The sequence below is a fragment of the Wyeomyia smithii genome, chromosome 1 (assembly GCF_029784165.1).
Source record: "Wyeomyia smithii strain HCP4-BCI-WySm-NY-G18 chromosome 1, ASM2978416v1, whole genome shotgun sequence".
NCBI classification, from domain to species: Eukaryota; Metazoa; Arthropoda; class Insecta; order Diptera; family Culicidae; genus Wyeomyia; species Wyeomyia smithii.
In genome coordinates this window covers 90,825,596-90,838,261 of record NC_073694.1, presented here as the reverse complement: position 1 = coordinate 90,838,261, position 12,666 = coordinate 90,825,596, and the positions used below count along the sequence as shown (strand labels likewise).

General features: G+C 43.0%; 2 protein-coding genes across 2 annotated transcripts in view; both read right to left on the bottom strand.

Annotated features, from left to right (window-relative positions):
* The window catches only part of LOC129718319 (uncharacterized), a 381,616-nt gene that overhangs the window by 5,055 nt on the left and 363,895 nt on the right, over nucleotides 1-12,666 (bottom strand). The gene's annotated exons all lie outside the window — the stretch shown is intronic.
* LOC129716920 (uncharacterized) lies at nucleotides 7,148-8,215 on the bottom strand. Its single transcript, XM_055666764.1, has one exon. It carries the CDS (start codon nucleotides 8,213-8,215, stop codon nucleotides 7,148-7,150), a length of 1,068 nt encoding a protein of 355 aa, XP_055522739.1.

Here is a 12,666-nt window from a genome sequence, read left to right as displayed (position 1 = left end):
ATGGGAAATCAAGCAGGAAAGAAGATAATCCACAAGTTTTTTTTATACATTGCTGTTGATTCCGAAAATAAGTTTACCTATCCGAATCAGGGATACTAGATTTGCGTTGCAAAATGCAGATTTTCAGAGTCCGTGTGCAGATTTTATTGACCTGCAGAAGTGTGTAGGGGTAAACAGGGTAAGACCGCCCTGCGGGGTAAGACCGCCCACTGTAGTTTTACTACCAAGTTATAAAATAATTGAAAAATTTCTTTAACGTGTCTATCACAGTATAATTACATAATATTTTGCACGTTTTTCTGTTTTGATAGTGCGCGAACGGTCGCAGAAATAATCAAAAACAACCTTTCAGCTGGCAACCAGTAAATGCGCTATTGTTTTGCGGCAACGGGACTTAAGGTTTTTCAGTCTAAAAATCTATTGTTTTGTTCGTGAATTTACGTTTAATCGCTTGCCTGAATCTATCTTCTTTCGGGAATATCGAAGCCGTGAGTAATCTTGTAATTTTGACTACTTTTTCGGTCAAATATGAAAATGTTCCACTGGGGGTAAAGTCGCCCACTATACAAGGGGTAAAACCGCCACGTATCCAACTGCTTGTTGTTTTACTTCACGACCCAAATGCCTCGACACTACAAAGGGAATATTTACAGGATCAGTAAAGCAACTTCAAGCCACATAAGACATCGATGTTAATCGACCATTTTCGATTTGGTTGAAGCTTTTCTAGTAATATATTTTAACAAGACTTATTTTTGAAAAAAGTAAACCTGTGTGAAAATGGTGTTAATGAACCAAAATAATTTTAGAGCCATGACGGTTTGATTGATTGGTATGACGTCTCCGGCAGAATTGAAAATAGTAGTTATTTACTTCCGAAAAAAATACACACTCTAAAAAAATTTAAAGAAAAGATATAAAAATAGAATTAAAAATATATTTTTTTTTTCAAATTTATTTGAAAAAATATGTTTTGCCTGTAAAATCTACAAAGGATAAGCTAAAATTTTATGGTTGTTGGATCATGGAGTAATAGAAATATTAATAGCTAAATTTTCGTGAAGAATTTTTTTTTTGACGGTTTGTTTGGTTAGAGTCGTTGATAATTTTGTTCTTCAAAAAAAAAAAACATAGAAAATTGAAAATATAAATAAACGAAAGAATAATGATTAGTATTTTTCTATACATAATAAGTCTTCAAAAGAATCATACAGACAGGTTTAATGAGTTATAATTTTTAGCTTAAAGATAGGTATATTATGAATTCAATATCTTGAAAACCCCCAATTCTGAAAAATCTATTTATTTTGAAAACCAAAAAAGTTACCTAAACATTGATCTGAACTTGAATAATCAGAAAACAAAATAAGTTGAAACTTAGAATTTTTTTTTCAGATTTTTCACAGTGTATATTTTATTTAAAAAGAAAAAAAAATTCCATCCACAACTTTGTCAGAAACACTATACCGATAAAATCAACCGTTTCGGCCCTAAAAATATTGTTTATCCTCAAAAAATGGTGGGCGATCTTACCCCGCTGGTGGGCGGGCTTACCCCGCATGAAAAAGATCTGCACATTTTCAATCAATTTTTAAAAATTGAAAAAAAACTTTATGAAAAATTGAAAAATAAACAAAAATATTTCAGTTCTTATTTTTTAAATGCGGGTATTGAATAGAAGAACCTCTTAGCGAAGAATAAATGAAATTGCAGCCGCAACTTTTTTTTTCTATAAACAGAATTGCTTAAGGGGGCGGTCTTACCCCGCTTACCCCTAGTTTTTTCCTAGGTTCTGTAGATTATTGCCAGCGTAGCCCTATATTTGCGCAGTCTTTTTTTCTTTTTTTTCGAATTGCGGTAGGTTTTTATTTTTCAGATATCAAGAAAAAAATTCCGGATTTCGAGCAGTTGCATACTTTTATTTATTTGAGCCTAATGATCTCGAACGCAACTGGAGAAAGGTCTTTATCGAAGATGAAACTGATTGAAAATTGGTTGCGTACGACTATGAAGAGTGAAAGGCTGTCAAACTTAGTATTGTTAAGTTGAGAGTACAATATTCTGAAGGAGCTGAATGTTGATTATTCAATCAACAAGTTCTCTGCAAAAAAAAACTCGTAAGAGAAAATTCTAGCAAATTTTTGGTAACTTTTCAATGAGAAATAAGTGTTTTTAACTCGTAAGATAAAAAAACGGGTTTGTTTTATTCTGGGGCCCCCACTGTAAACTGAGCCCCGGGCCCCCACAATCGTAAATCCGGCTCTGTATATATATATATATATATATATATATATATATATATATATATATATATATATATATATATATATATATATATATATATATATATATATATATATATATATATATATATATATATATATATATATATATATATATATATATATATATATATATATATATATATATATATATATATATATATATATATATATATATATATATATATATATATATTAATATATATACATTTTATTGAAAAAAAAAATTTAATTAACAGGCGGATTGTACCTTACCAAACAGTCCCAAGCCGTGGTGCGGCCTTTGCTGTACGTAAGAGTCGTCTCCATTCCACTCGGTCCATGGCTGCAGTTCGCCAGCTCTGCAGTCTGCGTAGGGTCCGCAGGTCGTCTTCCACCTGATCGATCCACCTTGCCTGCTATGCAACTCTCCGTCTCGTCCCTGACGGATTGGTTTCAAGAACCATCTTTACCGGGCTGTCGTCTGACATCCTTACAACATGCCCACCGCAACCTGCCTATCTTAGCCTTGTGTACGATAGATGGCACCCCAAGCAGCTCCTGCAGTTTGTGGTTCATTCGCCTTCTCCATACTCCGTTTTCCATCTGCAGTCCACCGAAGATGGTACGCAACACCTTCCGCTCGAAGACCGCAAGGGCGCGTTGGTCTTCCACAAGCATAGTCCATGTCTCATGCCCGTAGAGGACTACCGGTCTGATCAGCGTCTTGTAGATGGTTAACTTGGTGCGGCGACGAATTCTACTCGATCGGAGCGTCTTCCGGAGACCAAAGTATGCACAATTTCCTGCCATAATGCGCCGTTGAATTTCTCTGCTGGTATCGTTGTCGGCAGTTACCAGGGAGCCCAGATACACGAACTCATCAACCACCTCGATTTCATCACCACCAAATTGAACTCGAGGTGGGAGGTTAGCACTGTCCTCTCGTGAACCCCTTCCTTCCTTTTCTTCGATGCATTGATGACCAGTCCAATTTGTTTGGCTTCAGCCTTTAGTCCGATGTACGTATCCGCCATCTTCACAAAGGTCCGAGCCACAATGTCAATATCGTCGGCGAAACCAAACAGTTGAACCGACTTTTGGAATATCGTGCCACTCGTGTTAATCCCCGCTCTTCTAATGACACCTTCCAGGGCAATGTTTAACAGTAGGCACGAGAGACCGTCACCTTGCCTTAGACCTCTTCGGGTTTCGAAGGGGCTCGAGAGTGCCCCCGAGACTCAAACTACACACATCACTCGATCCATCTTCGCTTTGACCAACCGCGTCAGTTTGTCCGGAAATCCGTAGTCGTGCATAATTTGCCATAGCTTGTAGCGATCGATTGTGTCGTACGCCGATTTAAAATCGATGAACAAATGATGTGTGGGCACGTTATATTCGCGGCATTTCTGCATAACCTGCCGAACCGCGAATATCTGATCCGTGGTGGCGCGGGCATCCATAAATCCCGCCTGGTAGTGCCCCACGAACTGCTTCGCAAATGGTGATAGTCGACGGCAAAGTATTTGGGAGAGTACCTTGTAGGCGGCGTTCAACAGAGTGATTGCCCGGTAATTGCAGCACTCCAGTTTGTCGCCCTTTTTGTAGATGGGACACACAATACCCTCCATCCACTCCTCCGGTACTCGTTCTTCCTCCCAAACCTTGACAATGACCCAGTGCACGGCTCTAGCCAGTGTTTCTCCACCGTATTTCAGTAGCTCGCTGGAAAGTTGGTCCACTCCAGCAGCTTTATTGTTTTTCAGCCGACCAATCTCATCCTCCACCTCCAGAAGATCGGGGGCTGGAATTCTGATATCTTCTGCTCGTGCACCAAGATCAATTGCCATGCCGTCCTCGCGCTCTACTGCATCGCCGTTTAGATGCTCGTCGAAGTGCTGCCTCCACCTTTCGATCACCTCACACTCGTCTGTTAGGGGGTTGCCGTCCAAGCTCCTGCACATATCGGCTTGCGGCACAAAGCCTTTGCGGGAGCTGTTCAGCTTCTCGTAGAACTTCCGAGTGTCGTTAGCTTGGTACAGCTCTTCCATCGCTACGCGATTTCGGTCCTCTTGCTGGAGCTTCTTCCTTCGGAGGACTGAGTTTTGGCTGTTCCGTGCCTGTCGGTATCGTTCCACGTTCGCTCTCGTACGGTGTTGCAGCATTCTCCCGTGCTGCATTCTTCTCCTCGACTAACCGTTTGCATTCGCCGTCAAACCAGTCATTTCTATGATTCGGGGCCCTTGTACCTAGTAGCGCTACTGCAGTGTTACCTATGGCGGATCGAATGCTTTTCCAGCCATCTTCAAGAGTAGCTGCGCCAAGCTGCTCTTCCGTAGGTAGCACTGCCTCCAGCTACTGCGCGTAATCCTGTGCAGCCTCGGCGTCCCGCAGTTACTCAATATTTGGTCGCGGCGTTCGACTTCGGCGGGTGTTATACACCGTCGATAGTTTTGAGCGCATGCACACAGCTACTAGGTAGTGGTCCGAATCCATATTCGCACTGCGGTAGGTACGAACGTTGATGATGTCGGAGAAAAACCTGCCGTCGATTAAAACGTGGTCGATTTGGTTCTCTGTCTGTTGGTCGGGTGATCTCCAGGTGGATTTGTGGATACCTTTGCGAAGGAAGAAGGTACTTCGGACTACCATACCACGGGAGGCCGCAAAGTTTACGCACCGATGGCCGTTATCATTAGACACGGCATGCAGGCTATCTGGTCCGATTACCGATCTGTACATTGCCTCCCGTCCTACTTTAGCATTCAAGTCCCCAATAACGATTTTCACGTCCCGTCGCGGGCAGCTATCGTAGACCTGCTCCAGCTGCGCGTAGAACGCTTCTTTTGTCGTCGGGTCTTCCTTCATGTGGGCAGTGCACGTTGATGATGCTGTAGTTGAAGAACCGGCCCTTTATCCTCAACTTGCACATCCTTGCGTTGATCGGCTGCCACCCTATCACGCGTTGGCGCATCTTACCCAGTACTATGAAGCCGGTTCCCAGCTCGCTGGTGGTACCACAACTCTGGTAGAAAGTAGCCGCCCGGTGCCCGCTTTTCCATACCTTCCGTCCTGTCCAACAAAGTTCCTGCAGCGCTACGACTTCGAAGTCTCGTGGATGTAGCTCGTCATATATTATCCTGTCGCATCCTGGAAAGCAGAGCGATTTGCAGTTCCATGTCCCAAGTTTCCAATCGCAGTCCTTATTTCGTTGCCTAGGTCCATGCCGATTGTTCCGAACCGTGTTATCTCTTACGTTGTTTGTAACATGTTGTTTTCCGGGGCGGCTCGTTGGGCCTTCTCCAACCCCCTGTCTCTCCGGGGGACCATCGTGTCAGCTCTGTTTGGAGTCCCACGCTGCCACCAGGACGTTGATCAGCCGCTTCTAACATGGAGATCAGATGGCGTTTTGAGCCGCACCATCTTGGTGAACAGACGCTCGGGTTGGCGAAGCATTTCCTCTACCGCCGGAATATAGTTAACGCGCCAATGATCGCGTCGCACCTTCTCACTTAGCTATTGTCGGATGACAACATTGCCCAGGCAACACCAACCAGTTGTATCCATGTTTCAACCGGCAGTCTAGTGTAATCATATGACTCGTGGAGGTGTGAGATAGGAACTTGTGAGGGCCGAAGCTTTTGATGCCCACAGGCGAATTGTGCTCATGCTCAAAAAGTCAAAATTTTGCATGTATTATATGTATAATATATATAAATTTTAAAAAGAGTATTTTTTTATGCAGAAAAACGTCTTCAAACATACGTAGTTTTTAAAGTAATATAGTAACTTTTAGCAATAAGATACCTATTATTTTTCCTCAAATGTCTTTCCTGAACATTAACAAACATTTCAATGAAGAACAATTACCTATCATAGCTTTGAATTTCGATTTAGAGGCAAATTGAGTTTAAATATTCCCGCAAGGGCTGTTTGCCAAATTGATTCTTTTACTTTGCAAAGTGGACTTATGAACCGGCACGAATCCCGGACCGGACTGTGATAAAAATGAGAACGCGACACGTTCAACTTCTGGATTAGACTGAATTATATTTTCTCGATTGTTCATACTGAACTTATATTTTGTTTCTGAAGCAGCTTTCTCGCGGCACTCTCCAACTCCTTAAGGCGACGCGCGTTCCTGCGCCTTCGCCAAACGATGATCGCGATGATAACCGCGATTACGGATAGGGTCTATTGTATACCCCACCACGTTGTGTGCGGAGATGTTGTTCTCCACAGTGATGTCGGGAGTAAAAGGCCACATCTCGGGTTACGTCCGGTGTTCGGTGGTGGTTGCTGATAAAATAACTCCACATCGTTTGCTGCTTGGTTGACGATGTGCTACGTTCATCGTTAAGCTGAGTCATTTCGATGCATAGGTTTGAATATTGAGTCCGCGACACTTCATGCCACCACTAAGTGGCACATTATGTGCTGACTACACGTTTGGGCTAATGGTTGGCGCGTTGATCGCACCATTTTCTCCCCCCTTTGGAGCGAATTCTGTTGCTCCAAATGTTGCTGGCTGAGGCAGGAGGAGGTGGCTCGTTGGTATGTTCTTCGTTTTCGATGACTATAGGCTCCTCCACCATTGTTGAATTTTCGATAGGTAAGGGGGCCAATAACCTAGCATTTCGTTTGTAGATTTTTTACCCGACGCGAACCGTTGCTACTCGGACTATTCCGTCGGCCCCGACTTGAACATGGATTACGATTCCCATGGGACAATTTGCCACGGAGTTGTTGTCGTCGCCAATGAGAACTATTTGACCAAGTTGTACATTAGGTTGCTTCTTGGTCCATTTCACCACACAGCGCAAATGCTTCAAATATTTGTTCTGCCACTTGCGCCAAAATTGCGCCGTTTGAACTTGAATGCGTTACCGCCGCATTGCAAGATTTCGTTCTTCCAGGTGACTAGGAGGAATAGGTACCGCAGTCATTGCTCGTCCTATTAAGAAGTGACCTGGGGTCAAGGGTTTAGGGACTCCGGCTTCGGAGAGCACCGATGTGAGCAGCCGTGAATTCATGATCGCCGCTACCTGGTAGAATACCGTCGGGATTTCCAGTATGTTGAAACTTGAGCCTCGTGCGGCTGTAGTGAACAGTCTCTTTGCCACCTTTATGTTTGGTTTCCACAGCCCTCCGAAATTTGGGCTCCTGGGTGGGATGAAAGAAAATCTTATTCCTTGTTCTGCCGCTACTCCGACCAATTCATGCTGAAATAGTTCCGAATTATATACCTTCCTGAGCTCAGAAAGCTCACGGCTGGCTCCCACAAAAGTGCGCCCATTGTCGGAGTATATTATTTCTGGTCTCCCGCGTAGGGATACGAAGCGCGTCAATGCGGCGATTTGTTTTCCATCACTTCGATGTGCACTGCTTTTGTCGGAAAGGCAAGCATATACGGTAAGCTTTGTTTTTGCTCGCTGACTCGGCAGGACTTGAAATGGCCCACACAAGTCCACTCCGGTGTGAGTGAATGCTGTATAAGGGGTAACCCTGAGTCGGGGCAGTTGACCCATTGCTTGTTTGAATTTCGCCCGGACGCAAAGCACGCATTTTTGGATTATGGCCTGTGCATTTTTCCTTGACCCGCGCATCCAATACTTGCGTTGAAATTCAGTTAGGACCATTCCCAGGCCTGCATGGTTGTTGGAACGATGCAGATGTGTAATGATGATCTTCAAGAAAGGGTGCTCCCTTGGGATAAACACCGGATATCTCTGTTCTTCTGGTAGATCGGCAAAGCTGAGCCGGACGGTGACTCGAATCAGGCCGTCCTTGATAACCGGACTGAGGTGCTGTAATGGACCTTGTTTGGAGGGCAAACCGGACTTGTGCATGCTTTTCAATTCTTCTTCAAGACAAGTAGCTTGCATGTTTTTGATGATGAGGCGCATTCCTGCCTCTAGCTCGTCGATAGTCAAAGGGCCGGTCATGGCCATTGTGCGGATACCCTTGCTGATTAATCTGGAAAATTTTGACATGAAATTGTTCATAGCTCGATGTAATAAGGCGAAATGCCTTCCGGTTTGGCTCAATGAATGACAATGTTTGTAGCTATGGACCATGTCTCTCTGGGAGAGCATTCGATGTCTCAAGAGCGGCTGTTGCTATCAATGTTGTTTGCTGATTTGAGTGACTTGGTTGCACATCTAGTGCCTAATCGGTGGCATGCAGCTACAGTTGCTTCTTCGTAGTTAACAATTTTCTCACCGAGATTCCTCGCGAAACGATGTCTGCAGGGTTTTGATCTGTTGTATCTCCAGCTTTTCTTGTCGGATAACTCTTGAATTATTTTTATTCGGTTTCGTACGTACACTTCATCATGTTGCTTGTCCGAATGTATCCATGATAGAACTACCTGGGAGTCGCACCAGTAGTAAACCTTGTTGATGTGCTCAGGGACGATGCTGACTATCGGTTCATTATTTCCGCCAGTAGTTTAGCACCTATTAGTTCCTTTCGTGGGAGAGTGATGTCCTTTTTCGGCGCTACTCTAGATTTGGCACAGAGCGGGTTCATAGACTTGTTGCCTTTTGCATCGATTGCAAAAGCATAAATTACACCTCCGTAAGCGCGTATAGAAGCCATGCAATTCTAAGTGCACAGGGTTGCTCGGGATAGCTTGACGTGGAAATTCCAGTTCAGCAAGTTTTGGCAGTGTCTTCTTTAACTGCCTCCATTCATGTAAGGTTTCTGCCGGGATTTGATCCTCCCATCCGAGTTTAATTTTCCATAAACTTTGAAGCAATATTTTCGCTGTTATGATGACGGGTTGCATGATTCCCAGTGGGTCGTTGAGCCGCAGGACTTCAGATGCTAGTTGTCGTTTGATCATGGGGTGTTTTTCAGAATGTTGATCGTCCACTAGGAATCGGAAGGCATCCGCTCGTGGTGCCCATGACACTCCTAATGATTTGATGACGTCATGATCACCTATGTGTATCTCTTTTTCGAGGTCTTCAGATGGCACATCTTGTATGATACCGAGATCATTAGAAGCCCATTTTAGTAGGGGAAATCCACTCTTCAGCAGTGAGGCTTCCAGCGCTTTTCGTTGATTCAGTAGTCCTTTCGCTGAATTTCCCCCCATCATTAGATTGTCAATATAGAAGCATTTTTGAATTTGCTGGGGTCGGTTGTTGCGAGCGGATTTTTTCTCCGACCTGGTGCAAGGCGCGGCACGCAAGAAAGGATGACGCCGTCTCGCCATATGTAACCGTTTTCAATCGGTATGCTCTAATCTCATCGATAGGCGTGTCCCTCCAGAGGATACATTGTAACCAAGAGTCCTCTTCGTGAACATTAACTTGACGATACATTTTTGCGATGTCAGCTGTGACCACCTTATCGTGACATCGGTAATCCAACAGCAGGTCGTTGGATTACTGGATTGGAAAAATAACCTTCGAAAGCTATTCTACGTTTATAAAACCTGGACTCAAGCTTCTGCCAGGCCTCGGCAAAGCTTGTGCCTGAATTTTCCAAAGCTTCGATGGAGTTTTTTGCTGGTTCGAACTGCTCCAAGCATTTGCATAGAAATGCAAATTTTTCGGCGTCCTCTTGCAATGTGGATATCCGTTTCTCGAAACGGCTTTTAAACGAAAGCCATTCCGTCGGTGAACCGTTGAACCTGGGGAGCTCAATACGCGGTAGATGATCGAATCTCCCTTGTGCCTGTTAGATGGTCTGATCCAGTGTCGAATTCGAGGAGTTTTCTGGCGCTATTTGCTTAATTCGCAGCACCTGCTCCTCCAGCTCCACCTTTGCGACCAAATAGATTGCCATTAAAGGCTCCCTACGTTGCTGGGGGCCTTCAATTCCTTCTAACCGCAACAGAATGCCGAACGCCTGCTCGTAAAGGCCGTCCAGCATCCTGATTAGAGTTTTCACTTGGACCAATGTCGCGGGTTGGTCTTTCAATTTCTTCGCGTCCGTCGTCATTCGTTTTACACTTGCCTCCAACGCGCATAGCTGATTGCGGCACACGTCGGCGAGCTCTTTCAGTTTTTTTTATTGATAATACGATTGTTTCAATTTTCACTTAGTAAAGGACACAAGGTTTTTAATTTGTTCACACGAATTTACTGTTCGAATTTACCAGACGGCGATCAATTGATTTTCACTGCCTACGCTGGCTACGCAGAACCTTGCGTGACTCACTAATGACACTAACGGCACGATGGCGTAGTTTTCACTTGAGACACTTAGATTTCTGTTCGACTAGACCAACGGACACTTCAATGGACTCGGTGGTTTACACTGATTAACGCGCGGCTCGCGTACGACGTTAAGTTCGTTAAACGATAGTCAACTTGACTTTTACACAATATGTGCGCGAAATTCGAGCCGGTGCTGATCACGTCGGGGTCACCAATGTTATGTCGTTCAAACTTCTGCCCCGCTCCCGCAAGGGCTGTTTGCCAAATTGATTCTTTTACTTTGCAAAGTGGACTTACGAATCGGCACGAACCCGATTCGCTTCGCCGGACTGTGATAAAAATGAGAACGCGACACGTTCAACTTCTGGATTAGACTGAATTATATTTTCTCGATTGTTCATACTGAACTTATATTTTGTTCCTGACGCAGCTTTCTCGCGGCACTCTCCAACTCCTTAAGGCGACGCGCGTTCCTGCGCCTTCGCCAAACGATGATCGCGATGATAATCGCGATGACGAATAGGGTGTCTATTGTATACCCCACCACGTTATGTGCGGAGATGTTGTTCTCCACAGTGATGTCGGGCTGTCCGAAGTAAAAGGCCACATCTCGGGTTACGTCCGGTGTTGGGTGGTAGTTGCTGATAAAATAACTCCACATCGTTTGCTGCTTGGTTGACGATGTGCTACGTTCATCGTTAAGCTGAGTCATCACTCTCGATGCATAGGTTTGAATATTGAGTCCGCGACACTTCATGCCACCACTAAGTGGTACATTATGTATCAAAATGTAAAAGTTATGAAACTTTATTATCTCGGAAACTACACAACCGATTTTAACAAAATAGGTATCAAATGAACGAACTGTCTTCAAAACCCCTGAATAACAAACTTTATGAAGATTGAACATGTAGTTCGAAGGTTATGAAAAGAAATGTGTTCAAAAAACTTTTTTAAATTCATTCGTTTTGCCAAAGATGGCTGGACTGATTTCAACAATCTAAGTTTTAAATTGAAGATTTAGTTGCTTTATTGGTACGTATTTCATTAGATTACAACACTGGTTGACAAAATCGAAAAAATGTTGCTTTAAAGCTCACATAGTTGCCCTATAAAGAAAAAAAAATCACAGGAAAAGCTATAATTTTTCATTTTGTCTTAGTTTGACCTTCGGGGCCCCACTTGTGTTGACCAGTGTAGTCGGACTTTTATTCTAACCATTATGTGTTATATTGTAAAAATATTGAGATTCTATTCTCTCAAAGACACGACTTATCTAAAGAAAACAGGTGTCAAACGAACAGGTTGTTCCTCAAACATACAAAGAATCAAAACACAAAGTCTGTTTAAAACTAGCTACTTTGATCAAAGTTCGAAATTAGGAGTCATTATGATAGAAAAATTATTTATTTAGTACAAATATTACGTCAAATTTCAAATACTCTGCTCCAATTATTCTTTCAAATACAACATCAATATTCTAAAATCCAAAGAGTGGATATACCTTTATTGGATTATATTCGGCAATTGAAGGATGTTTTCCAGAAACCGGAAGTCGCAGTCAAAATGAAGTATGAAGTTGATTCCTGGCCTCTGAGCATCATCCCGAGTACTGAAAAACTTACATTGCGTAATGTTTGTCCCTTCTAGATTGGTTTCCAGAAACCGGGAGCTACTGTATAATAATTTAAAATGGCGTTTGAAGATGATTTCTGGCCTCAGGGTATCATATCGCTTCCCCAAATCGTATTGCATGATATTTGGTCACTTTAGGCTGTTGATCGGAAACTGTCGCCACCTTCGCCATCGAAATACCCAGCTCAGGCAGTTCGGCAATTTTATGATGGATTTTATGATTTTATGATTATCAGGCAATCAGAAGTGGTCATCTGGATTAAAAATGGGGTTTGAGGTCAGATTCTGGCCACTGGGTATAATCCAGGTTTCAAGAGCCCATATTGATTGGTTTGCCCATTCATTGGATGCCCCTTAGAAACTATCAGTAATATCAACTGCGTTAAAGAATCTCATTTTCACTAATAAGATCATTCAAATTAATGTATAAGGAACAACATTTAATTATAAACTATTTAAAATCTACTGACTAAAGTTGACATCTAAAAATTCATACGCAGTATATGAGAACGAATCGATTTTACCACGATCAAAAACAAAATCTCATCATGTATTTGAAAGAATTTAATGTTATTTGCATGTATGTGTGTGTGAAT

What these genes read in the sequence shown, in the direction of transcription:
- LOC129716920 (XM_055666764.1), bottom strand. Translation starts at nt 8,215, where the DNA reads ATGGCCATGACCGGCCCTTTGACTATCGACGAGCTAGAGGCAGGAATG.